The following is a 21676-nucleotide window of genomic DNA, read 5'->3' as shown; positions in this document are numbered from 1 at the left end:
CTGCAAAATCAGTTAAAAAAATATATATTCGTTTGAAAGGAGTTGGCTTACTCTTCATTGAGTCGTTTTATTGCACTGCAAATTATTTATTATTTTATTTTAATAACATTATTTAATATTTCAATGCATCAATAATTAAAATATTGTAAAAATTGATATGCTCTTTCAATCCTACTAATATTAAATAATTAAATAAAGCTGTAGTATATATAAAAGTATGATATAGAAAGTATGAATGAGAGGGCAACTAAGATTTTATAATTTTGATTAGATTAAAATATTATATAAATAAAAATTTATATATAAACATTTTTCGTTTATACTTTTGAAAAATCACGTTTTTTTCATTGACTTTTCCCTTCCATATGTAAAAGATTTGTTTTATGATTTTTCCCTTTCATATTTTAAAAGTTTTTCTTTTTTTTTAATTATTTATCTAATTAAATAAATTAAAATAATATGCTATTTTAGCATAACAAGGCATGATTTAATGCTGCTATCTATAATTAAATATCATTTACAATATTAAATTAGATATTATAATATATTATTATAAATTAATTTTTATATAATGCATTAAAAAAAAAATAGTTCTTATAGGATTGGAACTCCTTTCCTTAATAGGTATTAAAATTAGTTAAAATTCAGTGTTAATATTATTTAAGCATTAATTAATAACAGAAAAGATAAATAGGTAAAAAAATTTGTGTTGAAAAAAAATTATTCATAAAGTATAAATATTTAATATTTATTTTTAATCATAATTTTTATGATTTACAGATGGTCAAATATTAGTATTGAATTATATAATTAATGTATATCTAAATTAAATAATAATAATAATAATAAATATGTAATAATTATTTTTCATAGAATATTGATTTTCTCAATATTAATTAAATTAATATTAAATTTTAATTTGAATAATTAAATATATGTATATATTAAATTATTATAAATTATAAATCATTTAATATACATATATAAAATTAGAAATGACATAATAATAAATGGGCAAAAACATTCATGATTGAATTAATAATAATAATAATCTTTAAATTGATTGGTTGATTGGTTTCTTATTTAAATTTAAATTTTATTATATTAAGAAATATAATTTTATTGAGAAAATTTTAATTCAATTAAAAATAAACTTAATATACATATATTTAAATTTAATTAATTATTAAAAATTAATATATTTTACTTAAAAATAAGAATATTTTAAAAATTAAGCAATTGGCGGTCCAATGGCTGATAGAATTAACAGTTGAGTTACGGTTCCTAAACCCCAACAATAAAAGAAAGCACGCGTTAAGTTTAAAGTACAGCGGTGGTGTCTCTCTGAAGGAAAAGTCGGAAGTTGTGAAGTACCATTTGCCAATTTTTAAAAGCAGAATAAGGATCTTATTCTTCAGATCAATTCAATGGAGGAACTTCGATTACATACTTGTCCAACAAGATAAGTAGAATAATTACATAATCAATGTTCCAAAAATCATAATCTTCTTCTTCTTCTTCTTCTTCATCTTCGTTTGTTTAATGTGCCAAGCTTCGGAGCTTAAATTTATCTGATCAGATAGACAAGTTGAAATAGAAAATTTGTTTAATCCACTGAGAAGAAGAAAGAGGGAAGATGCTGATGCTGTGGTTACTAGTGTTTGTTACTGGATTTTCTGCTGGGGCACTCGCTGTTGTTGCCTTGGAAGCTTTAGGTGTCTATGTCTTCTTTAAACGATTGAATCGCAAGATTCGACAAGAACAGGCCAAATTATCAAATGAGTCTTCTCATAAAGATCTTGATCACCGACAGTCCCTTGATTACTTTTATAACAAGAAGGTCTGTATCTTTCAATTTGCTTAAATATTCAGAATTTTTTGGCTTTTTTTTAATCTCAATTAAATTGCATTTGATTTTTTTTTTCTTGCTAATTTGCTTTTGTGACTCAGGGATTTGTCTGGGTTCTAGAACCAGATAAAGTTCCCAAAAATTGGGCGGTGGAAAAAATTCCAAAGGAGCAAAAGAAGAAAAAGGATGTCTTTGAGGTTAATCCTGTTAAGAAACATGCAAAAATCAAAGATCGATGTCTTATTTTGACAGATTCAAATGGTTCCCCTGCAACTTTTCCGTTAAAGGGTTGCATTGTAGAAGCTGTTTCCGCTACAGACCTTTCTTCGAGAAAATGGTAATACAGCCTTTGCCGCTTTCTTTTTATTGCGTGCTGTTATATCATGGAACTTAAATGCAGTCTGATCTTTCTGAGTTGCCTCCCGATTATGCATACTTCTTTAGAAGGCTTGATGCTTCCTCCTTTTCTGTATCTTAAACTTTATGTTAGAATATTTATCCCTTGTTACCTTAGTTTTTTTCTGCTTCACTTAATCTTCCTCATACCACGTCTCCTGTATAAGGCAATTAAGAGATTCTCCACTTCCTCTTCATTTTGTCTTTGTTTTCTTTGTTTATTTCCTTTAAAAAGAAATTGTTGAAGGTGGTAATCTCCTCCACTCAATTTCTGTAGAAAAAAATTCAATAGCATTTTGCCTCAGAATTCTAACTGGCACTTCCATATATGGAGCACTGTTTCTGCATCTGCATTCCACTTTCAAAGTCAAACTCACCTTCTGATTGATTCTTCTAAGACGGAAGCTTCTTATTAAACCTTCTCTGTCCATTCATGCTTTTTGGTGGGCCACTATTAAGATATCCTTCCCTGTTCTGTGCTGTTGACTACACAGGAAACTTTTTTCTTTTTCGTATTCTTAATAAATTCCTTGATTATAAAACCAAGGGGGAAGTGTGGTTTTACCTAAATTCAAAGTGAGAGAATATTTGAATTATTTGTCTTTATCATTGTGCAACTTTTTATGGCATTACAGGGCCAAAAGATTTCCCATAAAAGTGGAAAGCAAGACTTCAGTGATATATAATGCAAGTAAAACAGTTTACATTTATCTTGAGACATCTTGGGAGAAAGAGTCTTGGTGTAAAGCCCTCCGTCTTGCTTCATGTGATGACGAAGGAAAACTTAACTGGTTCACCAACTTGAGTGAAGAATTCCACTGTTATTTGGCATCCTTAAATACAGGATACCCTTCATTTATGAAACCCTCAGCAGGGTTCAATGCTGAGCCACTAGATAGGGTGACTAAGCTTGATGGTTCTGCATCAAAGGTTCGCTTGTTTTTTAAAAAGCTTGCCAGAAAGGCTTCAAAGACCAGTATAGAGAATAGGGGAACTTTCTCACTAGGCCATGAAGAGAAAAAGATTAATGACAAGAGTCACTCATTCCAAGATCCAAGTTTGAGCACTAGCTTGGTAAAAACTGCTCTAACATCAAAGGCATTACTGAGTTCTGAGGAAAATATGTTAGTATTTCCGTCATCCACCTCTTCTTGCTCAGCAAGCCAAAACCCTGTTTCTGTTGTTTCTGAAGTGGATTCTGATGACAAGTTCAATATTGATGAAGGAACACTCTGTTGGAATTTGCTTTTTTCTCGGATTTTTTTTGATGCCAAAAGCAATGCCAAGATAAAGAGTTCAGTGCAAGCACGGATTCAGGTGCATTATTTCCCAATATGATATTTATATGCATTTATTTGAGTGCATGAATGCTGGCTATATTCTAAGACAAATAGGAGATTCACTACATTGTGTTTCTAGTATTGTACTATGCAGCGCTTTGGTGGATTGGTCCATTAAATAAATTTCACTCTGATGTTAAGGTACTTGAAAGCATCTACTCAAAGAAAAGAGAGAGAGAGAGAGTTGAAAGCATAACTACAGTAAATATTTGCATACTTAGCTTTTAAATTTTTTCTCAAACTGGAATTTCTGAGCATGAAGGACCAAAACTTCTGCATCATCATCTGCAGTGGTTGTTCTTTGATCAAATATGTGTGCATTACTTTTGGCGCGTAGATATAGTTATATTCAGATACAGTTATATTCAGATACTAAGACACATTTTTTAATTTCTTTTTTCACCAATTTGTTATAACAGAGAACATTGTCCAATATGAGGACGCCCAATTACATCGGTGAAGTTGTATGTACGGATATAGGCCTTGGGAGTCTTCCACCTTATATCCATGGCATAAGAGTACTTCCTATGGACATGAATGAGGTATGGGCATGGGAAGTTGAGGTTGAATATTGTGGGGGGCTTGTGCTAGATATTGAAACAAGACTGGAAGTTAAGAATCTCCAAAAGGATATGGTGGACGCAAACTCAGAATCAAGCTCTGTTGGGGATGTGTCTTCAGACCTTCTGGAAGGATTTGAATATTTTGGAGAACAGCTGAATCTTTCAGAAGGGACCGCTGATGCACAAGAGAGGAGGAATGAAGGAGATCATAAACTTGGTAAGAATAAATCTATGTTGATTTTGATTTCGTTTGCTCCTTATACGCATGCTTTTCAATGATTAAATACTGAGGCATAGAATGAAATGCAGTGCCTATGATAATATTTTAATCCATACATTGCAGTGTTCCCTTTATGTGGTTATGTGCTGGTGAAGTTTGTTTGACCACCGCAGCTGTGGGATAACATCCAATGAAATGCTATTAAATTTGATTTAAAATTGTTTTTCACTGGAGGCCACAGAAGTTAGGTAGTAGGAGTTAAAATGACCATGAATGTTCATGCATGGATGTGTTAAGCTTAGAACTATTCTAGGATCTTCTCTTTGCTACCATGAAGAAATGCTCAATGAGGCAAAATCTTTCGAAGTCCTCGCTGATTTGCAAGTTTGTGTCCTATAGTGACTCAGTGTTCTGCCATGACTCAAAAATTTACATAATCCTCTTATAGTATTATCATATGAAGAAACGGTGATTATGAAGACCAAATGATACCCACTTATCCTAATAAAGGTATGGTATATAACATGCTTGGTTATGCAATAATCCAAGTCCAATGTCATTTAATCTTGAAATTGAGATGAATCAAAAATATATATCTGCAGTAATAACGGATATATCTAAGGTGGAGGAACCGAGTAGGCAGAGATACGATTAGTTGTAATGAAAAGGTGTATATTTCTTTTATTCACTTCATGCAAAAATGAGGGGAAGCAATGAAATTAGCTAGTTACTTTATTGTTGGTTTCGGCAGGACCAATTATACTGCAGTGTCAACTGATTTAACAGAAACTGATGACGGATAATACCAATTGCAGCTGATCTTTCCTTGTTGCAGATGGGTTAAAAAATTCGAGAAGTTATTCATCAACATCAACTAATGTGTCTAGGTGGAAGTCCATTCTTAATTCTATAGCAAAACAGGTTTCGCAGGTTTGTATGATACGTATATAGGGTGTTTCTACTTCTATTTATGCACATCTGTCCACACAGAGTCACAGACCCAAACATGTGTGTGTGTGTGTTATAAATGATTGCAAATATTTGTAGATGTGATTCAATCTGATGAAAATTTCCTTGCTAGATGGTTTGATCACATGCAAATATTGAAACAATAATCTTTGCAGTCTTTATAAATTATTTTTTTTTAATCATTTGTTAGGAATTCAATGGCCTAATAGATAAATTCACATAAATTCACACATGAACTTTTAAGGTTTAGTTGCTTTACACTTTTTTTTAGGGGTCTCATCACATGCTTCTACTTGATCTTATGGTATCATCACACACCTAAATTTATATGTTTATAACTTTTAATCACTTTTTGGGGATTTTTAACTTTGTTTTTTTAAACTCATTTAGTTCAAAGCAATAAAAAGGGAAGAGAGAAAAATATAAAGATAGGGAAATAGTGAAATAATGAATAAATAAATTGTGCAATAAGTGCTTGAATGTTATGAAAGAAATTATAAGTTTAGGTGCCTAATAGGACCAAAAATAAAGTGGAGGTGTGGGATGGGAACAAAAAAATTATAGGGTGCAAAGCAACCAAATTGATAGAGTTCAGGTGAATTTTTATGTATTAAGCTGGAATTCAATCATGGTTGTTGCAACTAACTCGATGGATCATTTTAATCAATATGTTTGTTTAGGGGCATTTAAATATTCTGATGTTTTGTGATTCATAAAATTGGGGAGCATCTGAGCTAGGGCCTGTGAGAAAATAGAACAGAGGAAGAATATTGAGAATGATTGAAGAGCTTGATTATTCCCTCAAGCCAATTGTGTCAATTTATAATCTGTACAGGACAACTAAATAGGAAACACAATCCTAATTAAATACGTAATTATAGCCACTATTCTAGCACCTAAATATATTCACTCAATCAATACAGATACACATATCCTAGCTATTTATGGTACGTATCTTAACACTCCCCCTCAAGCTGGAGCGTACAAATCATATGCTCCAAGCTTGTTACAAATATATTCAATCTGAGAGTCTCTAAGAGATTTTGTCAGGATATCTGCTAATTGGTCATTTGAGCTAACAAGGCTAGTGGTAATACATCCAGATTCAATCTTTTGTCTAATGAAATGACAATCCACCTCTATATGTTTCGTTTTCTCATGAAACACCGGATTAGAGGTAATGTGAAGTGCAGCTTGATTGTCACAGATTAGCTGCATTTGTTTAAGTTTCCCATACTTCAACTCTTGGAGAAGTTGTTTCAACCATATAAGTTCACAAGTTGCCAAAGCCATAGCTTTATATTCTGCTTCTGCACTTGACCTAGCAACCACATCTTGCTTCTTACTTTTCCAAGAAATTAAATTACCTCCAATCATAATGCAATATCCTGAAGTAGACCGTCTGTCTGAAGGAGAACCTGCCCAATCTGCATCTGAGTAACCAATAATCTGTGAATGACCCCTGTCTTCATATAATAGGCCTTGTCCTGGAGCTCCTTTAATATATCTGAATGTCCGAATAACTGCATCCCAATAACTACTATATGGTGCTTGAAGGAACTGACTGACCACACAACAAATGAGATGTCTGAGCGTGTGATTGTAAGATAATTGAGTTTTTCAATCAATCTCCGGTATCTACCAAGGATCCTCCAATGACTCTCCCTGTCCAGGAACAAGTTTGACATTTGGATCCATAGGAGTATCTACTTGTCTACAATCTAACATGCCCGTCTCTGTCAGTATATCCAAAGCATATTTCCTTTGAGAAATGACGATACCTGTCTTGGATTGTGCCAATTCAATCCCTAAGAAATACTTTAGCTTTCCAAGATCCGTAGTCTGAAAATGACTGGACAAGTGTTGTTTGAGTTTTGAGATCCCAACATGATTATTTCCTGTAATAACAATGTCATCAACATGAACAACGAGATAAATGCACTTATCATGGCCGTTATGGTGAAAAAATACTGAATGGTCAGCTTCACTCCGAGACATTCTAAATTGTTGGACTACAGTACTGAATCGTCCAAACCATGATCTCGGAGATTGTTTCAAGCCATATAAAGAACGCCGTAGGGGACACACTAAACCAGACTCCCCCTGAGCAACAAACCCTCGTGGTTACTCCATGTAAAATTCCTCAGCTAGCTTGCCATGTAAAAAGACATTTTTGATATCCAGTTGATGAAGTGGCCAGTGATGGATGGCAGCTAAGGAAATAAGAAGGCGAATCGAGGCAATCTTAGCCATGGGAGAGAAGGTATCATTGTAATCAAGGCCAAAGATCTAAGTATAGCCCTTTGTAACAAGGCGAGCTTTAAGTCTATCAATCCGGTCATCAGGCCCCAACTTGATCGTCGACAGCCAACAGTAGATTTGTCCTTCAGTAGTGGCACCAAATCCCAAGTGCCATTGTCATGGAGAGCAGTCATCTCTTCAACCATTGCCTTACACCATCCTGGATATTCCAAAGCTTCTCTAACAGTCTTAGGTACAGATGCATTAGACAAAGTGGTGACAAAAGCATAGTAGGAAAGAGACAAATGATGATAACTCACAAAATTATAAATAGGATGAGAATGTCAAGACGAACGAATACCTTTTTCGGATGGCAATGGGAGGAGTAGCATCGTCTGTTGAAGGCGAGACCGGAATAGATGAAGATGAAGGAGGGCGAGAGTCACCAGGAATCGGTGTTGTACCTGTATCAAGCAAAGGAGCATCAATGGTGTTAGTGGGAGGATGAAGACGACGTGAGTAGACGTGTAGAGGTGGTGGACTGATTGGTGGTGGAGGAAGAGTAGGAATTGGTAAGGCGGTGGGAATAAAAACCTTAGATGTGGTGTTGCAGGAAAAATAAGGAGATGTTTCAAAGAATGTTACATCAGCTGACACAAAGTATTTATTTGTAAGTGAATTGTAGCATTTGTAACCTTTTTGAAGTTTAGAATATCTCAAAAAGACACATTTTATTGATTTGGGCTGAAGTTTGTCTTTGCCAGGAGTGTGATCATGAACAAAACAAATACAACCAAATACATGCAGGGACAACTGATGGGCATCTTGGTCGGGAAACAAAATGGAATGAAGACTCTGATTCTGTAAAACAGAAGAAGGCATTCGGTTAATTAAGTAACAAGCAGTAAGAATAGCATCTCCCCAAAAACGAAAAGGAACATTATGGTGAATGAGTAAAGTACGGGTAGTCTCAACTAGATGACGATTCTTTTGTTTAGCAACCACATTTTGTTGAGGGGTATAAGCACATGAAGTTTGGTGAGTAATACTCTGAGAAGATAAGAAATGAGTAAAGGAAGTAGACAAATATTCTTTTGCATTGTCACTACAAAGTATTTTAATAGAAACATCAAATTGATTACGTATTTCAGTAGAGAATTTTTAAAATATAGAGAATAATTCAGAACGAGTCTTCATTAAAAATAATCAAGTGCAACGAGAATAATCATCAACAAAAGTAACAAAATAATAAAATCCCAAAGTTGTACTGACACAACTTGGACCCCAAATGTCTAAATGGACAATTTCAAACATGGACTTAGCTCTATTATTGACTCGCTTGGAAAAGGAAATACGACTTTGTTTTCCAAGTTGACAGGATTCACATTCAAAAGAAGATAAACTAGAAAGACTAGAAACTAATTTTTGCAGTTTGGCAAGACTCGAATGACCCAGACGATTGTGAAGAAGATCAGCGGAAGTGGTAGAGGCAAGAGCGACTGGAGAATTTGAAGTAGAAAGATGGTATAACTTTTGTGACTCGCATCCTACTCCAATCATCTTCCCCGTACTCCGGTCCTACACAATAACAAAGCCAGCTGTAAAGGTGACAGAACAATTGAGATTTTTGGTCAATTTACTGATGGAGATTAAATTATATGGGCTTTCTGGAGTGAACAAAACTGTGGTTAAAGGAATAGATGGAAAAATTTTTACTTCTTTTATGCCCTTAACTAAAGTTTGTGAACCATTAGCCAAAGTAACTTTAGACAAAACCGGAGGAAAAACTAGAGATGAGAAAAGGTTTTTGTTACCAGATATATGATTAGAAGCACTAGAGCCTAGGATCCATGGACCAGTGAGCAAAGACTATGTTAGACAAGCAAAGGAATTACCAGAATGAGCACTGCTAGAAGATTGCTGTTTGGCTGTTTGATATTGCAAATACTCCTTGTAATCAGCTCCAGTTAATAGGATAGAATCTGGCACTTGATCCTTTCCATCAGGTAATGGAAGAATACCATTTTCACCTGATTGAGTCATATGAGCAGTTGATCGGCCCACATTATTTGACTAAATGGGACATGATGGTCTACCATGAAGGGCCCAACAAGTGTCTCGAGTGTGATTACTCTTATCACAATAAGTGCAATGGAGCCTTTTACCCTTGCCTCTTTGATAAGTACCCTGTCTCGGTTAGTTTCCACTTTGTGCAACTAAAATTAAAGATTCAATTCCGGAGAAATTTTTCTTATTGAGTGAGATGCGTAAAAGCCTAGCAGACACATCCTCTAGAGTGGGAACAATCGGACTAGTTAATATCTGGTCTCTAACAGAATCAAGGTCAAGTCTTAGCCCAATCAATGCCAAAACCATGAAGAACCTGTCCCGCTGTTGCTCAAAAATATTATCAGTACATAGCAAATATAATTAAATTCATCTTTCAGTGATTCTACCTGTCCCAAATGATTAGACATATCTTGTTGATGATACTGCAGATGAACCATATCTGATACTACTTTATAAATATGCTGCACATCATTTGTATATAAGGTTTTCACCTTAGTCCAGACTTTGCAATAGGTTTTAAAAGACTGAAAAATATTAAGTAATTTTGGGTCTAGAGAATCCCACAAGAGATTACATAATTGAGCATCAATCTTAGTCCAATTAGCTCTATTTGTTAAAGCTATATCTATAGAGCATTTTTAATCAAGTGGTCATAATACCCCTGCCCCATAAACCATAATTCCACTGATGCAACCCAAGACATATAATTTTGACTTTCTACTAATTTAACAGTAGTAATAGCTGGTGGATTACCAATGGAAGAAAATATGGATTTTAGAATCTTAGAACCTATGTTGGATATGGGTGTGAGAATCTCAGAACCTGTGTTGGAGGCTGTATTGGAGGACTCATCAATCTCAGACATGTTGGCCTGAGAAGCACATTGAAATGTTGCTCAGAAATACGTCAGAAAAACCTACTGTATGAAGAGGTAGTGACAAAAAGATGAGAAACAGGTGACGGGACCAGCGTGGTTGAGGTCGCTTAAGGCCGGCGAGTCGACGGGAAGAAGCACCGGCGAGAGACGGTCGGCGGAGAGGGCTCACGCACCGGCGCGTGTGACGGCGGGCTGACGGCGCGTGAAGGCACGTGTATCGCAGTCTTTTGCCAGCGGTCAGTGGAGAGGCCGATCCTGGGCTGGGTAATCCACTAGGCTAGGCTATGACAGCCACAGACTTTCAGAAAGTGACCGAAAAAAGAGGAAAAGTTCCTCCCTATGAGGACTTTGTTTTGGATTTCAAATCAGACCCACCGGGGGCTCTGATATCATGTGAGAAAATAGAACAGAAGAAAAATTTTGAGAATGATTGAAGGGCTTGATTATTCATTCAAGTTAATGGTGTCAATTTATAATTTGTACAAGACTACTAAATAGGAAATATAATCCTAATTAAATGCGTAATTATAACCACGATTCTAGTATCTAAATATATTCACATAATCACTATAGATACACATATCCTAGCTATTTATGGTGCATATCTTAACAGGGCCACGGTGATTCTTGAGTGACAACTAGAAATGATGGCAAGCAATTGGCACCTTGTAAGATAGGAACACGTTTCAACGTAGTTGTTGGGTGGTCAATATACATGTTTGCTAGAACTGTCATTGGCTGTTCCTGTCTGGGTGAAATTGTATCGCTACTATCCTCTTATGTTGTACTTGATGTGACTCGCTATTTTCTCACAAGAAAGTAATATTTTATATTTCTCTTTTTATTATTGTGGTTCATCTTCTGAATATCTGGTTTTGTATGGACATACTTTATTTTGACATGCAACATGTGCCCTTGCAATAAGTGAAATTGACTTTTGTTTAAATTATTTTGAGTTAGCTTGATGATGTGGGAAAGCAAAAATTTTTAAAATAGAAAAAAATAAAAATAAAAGAAAAAAATAGAAAACTTGAAATGGTTATGTAAGGCGGACACCTTAACAAAAATTGGTAGAAGATTGAAATCCTGGTTGTTTTACCTATATGTTATAAATGGTGTTACATTGATGGTCCTTCTGGCGAGTCCATAAATGAAAGCTAAAGCTTCCTTTGTTTTTCCCTAACTAATCAAGTTTCACTTTAGGTACCTCTCTCTTTGTCAATAAGAGTTGCATCCCTTCGTGGAACACTGCGTTTGCATGTAAAGCCACCTCCTTCTGATCAGTTATGGTATGGATTCACATCTATGCCTGATATAGATTTCGACTTGGAGTCATCCGTTGGGGATCACAAGATTACTAGTACACATATTGCTTTGTTCTTGATCAATCGGTTTAAGGTATGGACTTTCTTTTATAACATGCTATTGTTTATTCTTCACAACTTTTCCTTCTATTACTGTGAAACTATCAAAGGAAAGTTGTATTTGTACCCATTATAGGCATTAGTATGTTGCATGACTTTTTCAAGCATCCAGCTCTAAATTACATCACATCCTTCATTCCTTCTCTCATTCATTCTCTGCTTGATTTCATTTCCCCAAGGAACTGATGCAGAACATCCCAACTTAACCACCGAGCCCTTTATGTATGTGTCCTACTGCTAATGAAACCAGTGTGTTATCGGAACCCTGTAGGTATCTATGTACTCTAATCCCCTCAACCCCAACCCACCCCAGCCCATCCAAAATAAAGGGGAAAAGGATCCTCTGTTTTAAGTTGTAAGAGTAAAAAGACATTATTCTTGTCTAGACAAACATGCAAGTGATGCTCAAGCAAACTGCATACCCTTTTTAGATTGCATATATGGGGCACAATGTGATTTTCCATTGAAAGAATTTTACTTTTTGAGCATTTTTTTTTTTTTTAATTTTGGAAATAGAATAGGATTAATGGTTATGCTTAGTGGTTCCACTAAATGTTGTGTCACTTGTGCTGTGCAGGCTTCCATCAGAGAAACTATGGTGCTTCCAAACTGTGAAAGCTTATGCATTCCCTGGTTGTTGGCTGAAAAGAATGACTGGGTACCGCGGACAGTTGCTCCTTTTATGTGGCTTAATAGAGAAGCCACTAGTGACCATGCCACTGCATGTGAGGCTCCTGTCTCCCAACCCGATGAAGCAAAACCCAAGGAAGATTCTCACAGGAAAGCATCCAATTATGATCCAGAAAGCAAGCATTTAAAAACAAAGAACACTGAATGCACTCAGCAATCAATTTCTGATTCTTCTAATACCTTAGAGAGCTCAATGAGCTCCAACAAGTCATCAATACAAAGCAGCAAAACTTTGCAAGAACTAACAAGTCCTTTATTGGCAACTTATGAACCACAAGGCATTTCCCAACAAAGTAGAGGTTGTATGTCAGAGCGTCGATCACTATCTAGGTCTGTTACACAGGCAGAGAACCAGAATCATGCTGTTGAAGGAGATGAATCAAGAACGAAGAGGATGGGAAGAAGAGCAAGGATGCTGGATCTGGGGAAGAAGATGGGAGACAAGCTTGAAGAGAAGAGACGTCACATTGAAGAAAAGGGCAAGAGCATTGTTGAGAAGATGCGTGGACCATGAAACTGCCAAAAGGAGTGCTTGGACATAAGCAGAACTGGTAGCTAATGCCATTGACAGATACAGGAGTGGAGGCACTCATCAAATTCAATAGATGATCATGTATAATATTATAGGTGCTAAACTTCTTTTTGATTTAGAATTGGCAAAGCCCTATTGAGCTCCTATTCTTCAGTGAGATACTATTAAGTCTATGGGTCTTCCAATTTAAAGATATTGAATACTTATTTGACAAAATAAATAAAAAGAATGAGAAATTTTTTAAAAGCAGCTAAAAAAAAATCATTAAAAGCATTCATTGCTTTTTCATTCTCAAAACTATTACGGTTAGGAAAATGGAAAAACTACCAAACCCATGCATATCTTACGTCTTATTTGTTGACTTTAATGTTTTTCAAACGGCCATTAATATTTATTTTTTTGTCCAATAATCAATTTTCTTAATATTGAAAAGTTTGTGGTTGAATTGAAGAATAAATAAATCTCAAAATTCATGGATTCTAAAATGGATTTTTCAATTTATTAACCAATTTAACTTGCTAAAGTGCTCGAGCAGAACCAAGATATAATGTACAGAAACCCTACAAATTTCAGCTTGCATCTTTAAATCTCTCTCTCCCTTTGAATTGCATATATTCACCATATTGAGTACAAGTGGTGCAAGAAATATACCCTCTTATTGAAAAATGTATCCTAGCGCTCTACATAATGGAATTTAGCAACGGCAGTAAGCAATCAACTGCCTGAGTATCACTTGAATATTTGAATATTTCAAACGTGGCATGCACAGAGGCAATCTGCAGCTCGAGTCCGACCTCTGTTGCAAAAACCCTACAACGCATATGTATGCAGAGCTTCCATTATTAGCACTACATTGACCTTCTACGAGGTTCCTGTGCCATCATCTCTTGACCAATTTTCTTGTCATCAACAAATAGCCTCATCACTGCTAAATTATGAAGATCCCACTGTGAAGTTCTGGTGAGCTAGTAATCATGCATGTAATCCAGAACCTTTTAACAGCATCCTTAGTTCAAGCCTTTACCCTTTTATTTGATAGTGTCGCTTCTTGACCACAAAAATATGCAACCTCTGTAATTATAAATTTCTCCATAAACCAATTTAGGATAATCACATTTGAGATGTAACTGAACCGAACCTGAACTTCCACTCCTTCCTTGCAAAGAATCAATCTTTTAGCATGTGTTGGGCTGGTTTGCGTTGCGTCCAAAAACCTCATAAGTCATAACACGTTTTAATGCCGGCTCCCTAAATGAATGGTTTGACCTTACCTGTTGCTTTGACATATTCTATGTCATTCCATAGAAAACTCTCAACAACTGAACTGCCCATTGTTATTTTACATTGATTCAATGTCAGTAGGCATCCACCTGTTAAACTAGATATACACTGGCTATATTGCTCCATATTAGCTTTGTGGCTACTGCCTACTTGCAGGAAACTAGGATGCGTAGCATCAAGACCTGAAAAGGCAGGGGAACAAGTATAGCCAAATGTTCATTACATGAATCATTAGCTTTATGCAAAAGGTCAAACGCTATAGAATCAGATATCTGAGCATCAGATTGTCAAATATTCTTCTTACCATTCTATCACCCATCTGTCAGGATATTTCATCAGGTATTTGAGGGTTTATATCAATAAATGTTTGCCTAAAGTTGTAGTTAGAGATATATTTACCTCAACAATACCCAAAATAGTTTATGCTTGACGAGCAGTAGAGTAATCCTTCCCAGCCAAATCAAATTCCAACAAAAGCTTGACATCTCTTCATAGTTGAAGTACTTGATTGATTTTGAGATCATATTGGCCAGAAGCGAATAATTAGCAGTACAAGGGAGTAAAATCACCAGAAATCCTTGCATGAACAGGAACCAGATTCAAAATGGTGGAAGCGTTGACCATCTCTCACAATAAGATGCCTTCCTGTAATTTTTGAGATGCATTTCAAAGCAGAATGACAATCATCACAAGTTCGTAGGTTTTTTATAATCCTCAGAGTTGTACCTGCCTCAGTACTGATGAGACCAAATGCTATAGCCAGTCTCTCACTATGAACTTTCAATGATTCCTCCTTCTCTTCCTTTTCCAAGTCATGAACCACGTTATCTGCTTCTGGAATATACCCAGCTTCTAAAAGTTTAGCATTTAGTTCCTCTAATTTGTTATAGATATCACCCAACTGATAGTGTGATCGATCTCCAGCAACAAAAACATGGACAGAACCATTGATCTCTATATAGCTCCAACCTGATTCTTTAACCAATCCTCTGTCATCCAACAACCGTCTTGTCACCGCAGCCTCCTTCCACTTACCTGCATGTGCATATAAATTGGCCATTACAACATAATTGCCGACGCTTCCAGGATTCAAATCAAACAGCTTTCTAGCAGCAAACTCCCCCAGCTCAAGCTTGCTATGTTTTCTGCATGCGCTGAGAAATGGAGCCCATGCCTTAGCTTGTACTTTGACAGGCAACTCTTTGATTGTTTTCAATGCCAATTCAAGCTTACCAGCTCTGCCAAGAAGATCTACCAAGCAGGTATAATGTTCTATACTGGGTTCAATTCCAAAATCCATTTGCATGCTTTGAAAAAATTTCAATCCATCTTCAATCAATCCTGAATGGCTGCAAGCCAGTAATATGCTTGTGTAGATAGCAGCATCTGGCTTTATCATTTCCGTTTTTTGCATCTTGTGAAAGAGACTGAGAGCTTCCTCTCCCATACCATGGATGGCATAACCATTTATCATGGAACTCCAAGCAGCTAAATCTTTTGTTGATAATCTCTCAAATACTGCCTTTGCCTTCTCTAAATTCCCACATTTACAGAGCATGCGCATAAAAGAGGTTTGGACTTGTAGATTTGAGTGCAAACCGTTAGCCAAAATGTACCCTTCAATCTCTTCGCCCACATTGAGCGAACCCAAATCAGCACAAGCTGAAAGGACAGTTGTCACGGTTGCTTCATCTGGCTTAATAGCTGTACCTAACAATGTCTTGAAAAGTTCCAAAGCTTCAAGAGGATAACCCAAGTGAGTATACCCTCTAATCATAGAAGTCCACAAGAAGACACTTTTTTCATGTGCCATATCAAATACTCTTCGAGCTGAGACAAGGTCTTCACAGTTTGCATACATTCTCACAAGCAAGTTGTCAATCGGATCTTCATTATCAAATCCACATTTAACTATGGGAGAATGAATTGTTGAAGCAACCAACAAATTCCCCTCTTGCGCACAACCTGAAATAAGGCTCATGAAGACTATAAAGTCTGGTCTAATGCTTGTTCTCATTTGATTAAACAAGCTGAATGCTTCAGTGACGTTACCAATACCCACATAACCATCGATAACTGTTGTCCAAGAAATGACCGACTTCTCATGCATCAAATCAAAAATTGAGCGAGCTTCATGAACCTGACCATATTTAACATACATCTTCATGACGGCATTAGCTAAAGGAATTTCCCGAATATTTAGAAGTCCAAATTTATATGCGCAGCATTTGATTGATAAGCCTTGTTGAAGAACGCAAGTAGGCAGAAAACTAAGAAACGTAGTGGAGCTAGGTTTGAAACCAAGAACACGCATTTCGTGTAACAGAAAAGTGGCCTCATCAACCAAAGAACAACGACAATAAGCAGAGATGATGGAGTTCCAAGAAACAACAGTTCTCACAGGCATTTTATCGAACACTTTCCTTGAAGACTCGAGTTCATCGCATTTGGAGTACATATTTAGAAGAGCTGTCTGCACAAATACATGTTGTTGAAACCCCAGTTGGTGTACATGGGAATGAATCATAGTACCGTGGAGTACGGAGTTGATATTAGAGCAGGCTTTTAGGACCATAGGAAACGTGAAGTGATTGCCATGAACGCCACTCCGCAACATGGAAGAATAGAGGTAGAGTGTATCAGAGAAGAGGCCATCATTGATCGAGTTGAGAACCTTGAGGTTCCACAGGTAGAGAGGTCTCTTGGAGTTCAATAATAGTGAGTGGGTCTTCTGCATTTGTTAATATACTTCGTTTCCTCCCATGCTTTTCAAGGCGTCTTCATTATACGGTAGAGAGACGGAGGAACTAATTTCGAGAAGCCAAGCCTGAGGTAAAAACAGGAGATGAGAGCCTAATCTGCGTGTACTGGCAATTCAACCCTCTGAACTAATATGAGCGCCAACGCACACTGTGGGCGCTCTCTTCAGTCTTCACCACGGCTGTTCACGGCTAATTGAATCCAGTATTTTTTATTAGATTATTATATGTGTCATTATGAATGATTCCCCTTAAATTATTATTATTATATCGTGATTTTATTTTTGATGTTAAGATCCTCTCATTTTATTTTCGATATTTTTTTTAATTAAAAGTATTATGATATTTAGTATTTTATTTAATCTCTCATTTGAGGGATTCACTAGTAAAATATACTAAAAAAATTAAACAGAATAATTAAGATGTTGATAAAAATAAATTATAGAAATGCAATTATTCAATATAAATATTTAGTAAAATATAATTATTCATTAATTATATTTATTTAATAAGCATTACAATAAAGAAAATTAATTAAAGTGGCTAGCAACTCTATTAATATCATTAATAAAGTTTATAACAGCTCTTTGTAATTAAAAAATAAATAAATTTTGAATAATTTTGTTATGATGCATTATAATTTAATTTTAATTAAAATAAAAATAACTAAAATTAAATAGTTTAATTAGACTTATTAAGGTACATGATTATTTAATTATTTTTGGTATGACAAACTTTTTGTCTCAAATAAGCAACCGATACCATAATTCAGTTAACTGGTTGCTATAATTTTAATTTTGAGCCCCAACAGAATTCTGGGGTGTTAACACATACATTTTACAAGCATGAGAATCCAAATCAGCTGATATCTGGCCTTTAATTGACGCTTGAGTTGAGTGCTGCACAAACGTTAATTTTAATTATGATAATCATAATCTGGAAAAATGAACTAACTATCTCTTTAATTAATTAATTAGTTAATTATATGTCTCACCTGCCACAAGTCACGAGCATCGACAAGTGCTGTTGGCTGAAGGCCAATGTCAGACCAGTGTGCAGTAACTGTGGCTTTAGAAGAACCTCTATTCCACAGCACTAGCGCAACTTTCCCATCACTAAGAGGACCACTCCAAACCTACATGTGTATGGAACTTAATTAACATTAAGAATAAGAAGAACATGCACTAAATAATTAATATCATTAACCTCTACCTCTAGATCCCCATCTTTTTTAACCTTTTTCCCTTGAACTCCAAGTTTATCTGTCAACAAATTAATTAGTAATTAGTGTCATTCATTTTAAGCAATGAATTAATTTAATCCAATTCAAATAATGTATGTATGTATGTACCTTGATTAATTTCAATCACTTCTTTGTTGCTTAATATTTCGTATGTTTCATTGCTCATGGATCGAACATCACACCCAATTAAAAGAGGAGCCTATATATATAGAGATATATATAGAGTTAGTTTAATTTAATTTAATGGTTAAAAATATAATACTTAATCGGATAGAATTTAAATTTAAGTATCGAATTTTTCTATTTAATAAAAAATAAAAAAAAATAATGTGTAGAAAGCATTAATTGAAGTGAAGATGACCTTGGCTAATGCCCAAATGCTGAAATGGGATCGATACTCCTCCGTTTCCATTCCTCCATTTCCAACTTCGAGCATGTCAGGATCTGTTTTTGATCATGTACATTATATTATATGTTACCATGACTTTCATTCCAAGTTGCTGATACTTGGCAATAGAAGAGAAGATATATATGTTAGTTAATTACCATTCCAACCTCCAGGTCCGGCATGTGATGCCCATTTATCGTTTTCATCTGCACGAGAAATCATGCTGCTTCGAACATACGTGATTGTTACAATTAATACAAGAATAATAATATTTCCCTAATTTGTATAATCATTAATTAAATTAGCAAATCAATATACCTTTCCCACTTATCAGAAATGTCTCCTGTTGTTCTCCAACTATTTCCAATACCTGAGGCCCAAGTTGCAGGGTCCTCTTGTCCCCTAAAAATTAGAAACACGATTATAAATATTTCATACTAAAAAAAAATAGTGCTTACAGGTAGCTTAATTAATTAGCCTCAGTTAATTACCATTCGCACAGAGAAAAGAAGATAGGCCTTCCTGAGTTTAATAATGCCTTGCTCATAACTGGATATCTGTCATTATATATTATGTTTATGCCACTTTTAACTAGGAAAAATTAAAAACAAAATGATGAAATAGGAAATAAATACCTCACTTTTGGACTCGTGCCATCATTGTTACAATTATCATACTTCAAATAGTCTATTCCCTGCAAATGAGATAAGAGAAAAAAAATTATTATTATTCTATTTAATAATTACCCATGGCCAAGTGACAAAATGAAAAACCAAAAAAGTTATGCGGATGTTATAATTACCCAGGAAGCAAAGGTTTTTGCATCTTGTTCCTCGTGGCCCAATGATCCAGGCATTGTTTTACTGCATGTCTGAGTACTTCAACAGAATAGGATGAAATTCAATAGCTCCATAGTTTGAACCAAAAATGATTTGTGATAAATTATGAATATAAATCAAGGCAATAAAGCATAGAGAGAAGTAATGATATTATACCCAGCATCGGAGTAAATCCCTAACTTTAAGCCTTTCTTATGAACATAATCTGCCAGTGCCTTTATTCCAGAGGGAAATGTTGAAGCTCTAGGAACCAAGTTTCCCTGATCCATATTTACATTTTTTCACAAGCCAAGAAATCCATCAAAAACACTACACTAATATTAATACAGAAGATTAATTATAGAAGGCAGAAAACAAAACCTGAGAGTCTCTGTTCAGTTCAGCCCAGCAATCATCTAAAAGTTAAACAGATAAAACATTAGGGATTATATATAAAAACAACACATGAAATTAAAAGTTGATCTAATTTGCCCACCCAAGTTTATGTAGTGGTATCCTAGTCCAGCAAGTCCAGTGGACACCATCGCATCCGCTGCCATAAAAAAATAACATAATTAATATAAATATTCAAATTCAAGGAGGTCCATTGGCTCGAACTTAATCGGCAATGTCCATACTGATTTCTTAATTAATATATTTTACTTATATATATATAATTGATAATATTTGCTCATTTTAATTAATTTTTGTAATAATTACCTGTTTCCCTAATCAATTGCTCTTCAATATCGCAGTGAAAGTGGTTCCAACTATTCCACCTAATCCACACGACATTTCAACATCAAAATATATTATAATCTTGACATCATGAGAAAATGATAAAAATTTGCCGGCACTTTAAATCTAGATTATCCTTTAATTTTCAAAGAAGAAGAAAAGTAAAAGAGAAGGGAGAGAAGTACCCCATGGGTGGTGTAAGACCGAGTCCATTTGCCAATAGATTCCTACGAAAGTCGTGCAAGGAGTGGAATTCCTCCATGGCGGGACGAGCAGCAGTTACAGTAGAATCAGCATCTAAGAGTAAGATGATGAAGAAGAAGAAGAAGAAAGAAACCACCGCCACCATCGAAGTCCCGGATGAACAAGCCATGCATAAGCTTAACTTAATTATATATATATATACTAATTAATTAGAAAAGAAAGTGAAACAAAAAGAAGAAAGTTTTGGTTTATGATGATGAGATGAGCAGAGCCAGAGAGCTAGCATGTATATATAGAGAGAGAGTAAAATCAAATGAAATAGTAATGACGGATTCTTCCACATGTCCTTTAGCCTCTACAGCTTTTTTTTTTTTTTCTAAAAAATTTGTCATTGGCTGGAAAATTACATAAACCAACCATGCCAAGCCAGCTTTTGATTCATCCATCTTTGATGATCCTGTACCATATAATTTATAATTTCAGCAGTATTTTTCTATAGTTATTTATCTAAATCCATGCGCTGTCCCCTACCTAATTAAATAATATATTTTGAATTAATGCGTAGCGCATGGTATCAATTAAATCTAGAAGTTGGCGCTGCTGAATGAACCAAAGAAATACATACAAATCAGGATTATAATACCCTGGCTAGTGGCTTGGTAATTAGGTTTCACATATATATATATATATATATATATATATATATATATATATATATATATATATATATATATATATATATATATATATATATATATATATATCGTCAACATCAAGTGGGAATTAGGTTACCATCTAGCGCTTTTAAAATAATACATAGGTATTTATATATCATGATTTTTTATTAAATTTATTTATTGGTTTAATTTGAAAATATGTAAATAAAAAAATATAATTTTTATTTAAAATTACATTTTAAAATAAATAATTTCAGAAACATAATGTTCTCTCATTTGATTGTAATTATTTTTTTATAAATTATATAGTTATTTTGTATGTGTGTATATATATATAATTATTTCTTAATATAATTAAATGGCTTTTTAAGGCACTTCTTGGACAGTTCAATATTCC

The 21676-nt window shown here is 34.8% G+C and overlaps 2 protein-coding genes across 4 annotated transcripts; one reads left to right on the top strand and one right to left on the bottom strand.

The window, feature by feature from the left end:
* Window positions 1-1311: 1311 nt before the first annotated feature.
* On the top strand, window positions 1312-13344 carry LOC110654554 (uncharacterized). Its single transcript, XM_021810578.2, has 7 exons — window positions 1312-1840; window positions 1951-2186; window positions 2881-3562; window positions 4005-4365; window positions 5204-5298; window positions 11729-11923; window positions 12527-13344. Exons 1-7 carry the CDS (start codon window positions 1637-1639, stop codon window positions 13151-13153), a joined length of 2400 nt encoding a protein of 799 aa, XP_021666270.2. The 5' UTR covers window positions 1312-1636; the 3' UTR covers window positions 13154-13344.
* Window positions 13345-13640: 296 nt separating this feature from the next.
* Window positions 13641-20906, bottom strand: LOC110654552 (alpha-galactosidase). Of its 3 annotated transcripts, XM_058153039.1 has the most exons (16): window positions 20584-20906; window positions 20381-20439; window positions 20157-20213; window positions 20042-20076; window positions 19838-19941; window positions 19645-19720; window positions 19478-19536; window positions 19334-19399; window positions 19161-19244; window positions 19001-19065; window positions 18816-18898; window positions 18563-18653; window positions 18424-18473; window positions 18206-18346; window positions 14852-17279; window positions 13641-14634 (listed from the first exon to the last, which is right to left on the bottom strand). In XM_058153039.1, the coding sequence occupies exons 1-15, from the start codon at window positions 20769-20771 to the stop codon at window positions 17193-17195; spliced, it is 1245 nt and encodes a 414-aa protein (XP_058009022.1). In that variant the 5' UTR covers window positions 20772-20906; the 3' UTR covers window positions 13641-14634; window positions 14852-17192. The 3 variants fall into 3 exon arrangements, with proteins under 3 accessions (XP_058009022.1, XP_058009020.1, XP_058009021.1); XM_058153038.1 differs by lacking the exons at window positions 13641-14634; window positions 14852-17279 and adding an exon at window positions 17875-18110 and having other exon boundaries at window positions 20584-20902; XM_058153037.1 differs by lacking the exons at window positions 18424-18473; window positions 18563-18653; window positions 18816-18898; ... (8 more) ...; window positions 20381-20439; window positions 20584-20906 and having other exon boundaries at window positions 18206-18345.
* Window positions 20907-21676: the final 770 nt, after the last annotated feature.

The sequence above is a fragment of the Hevea brasiliensis genome, chromosome 9, assembly GCF_030052815.1.
Source record: "Hevea brasiliensis isolate MT/VB/25A 57/8 chromosome 9, ASM3005281v1, whole genome shotgun sequence".
Lineage (NCBI taxonomy): Eukaryota > Viridiplantae > Streptophyta > Magnoliopsida > Malpighiales > Euphorbiaceae > Hevea > Hevea brasiliensis.
The sequence above is the reverse complement of the archived record's forward strand: the minus strand, read 5'-3'. Positions and strand labels throughout refer to the sequence as shown.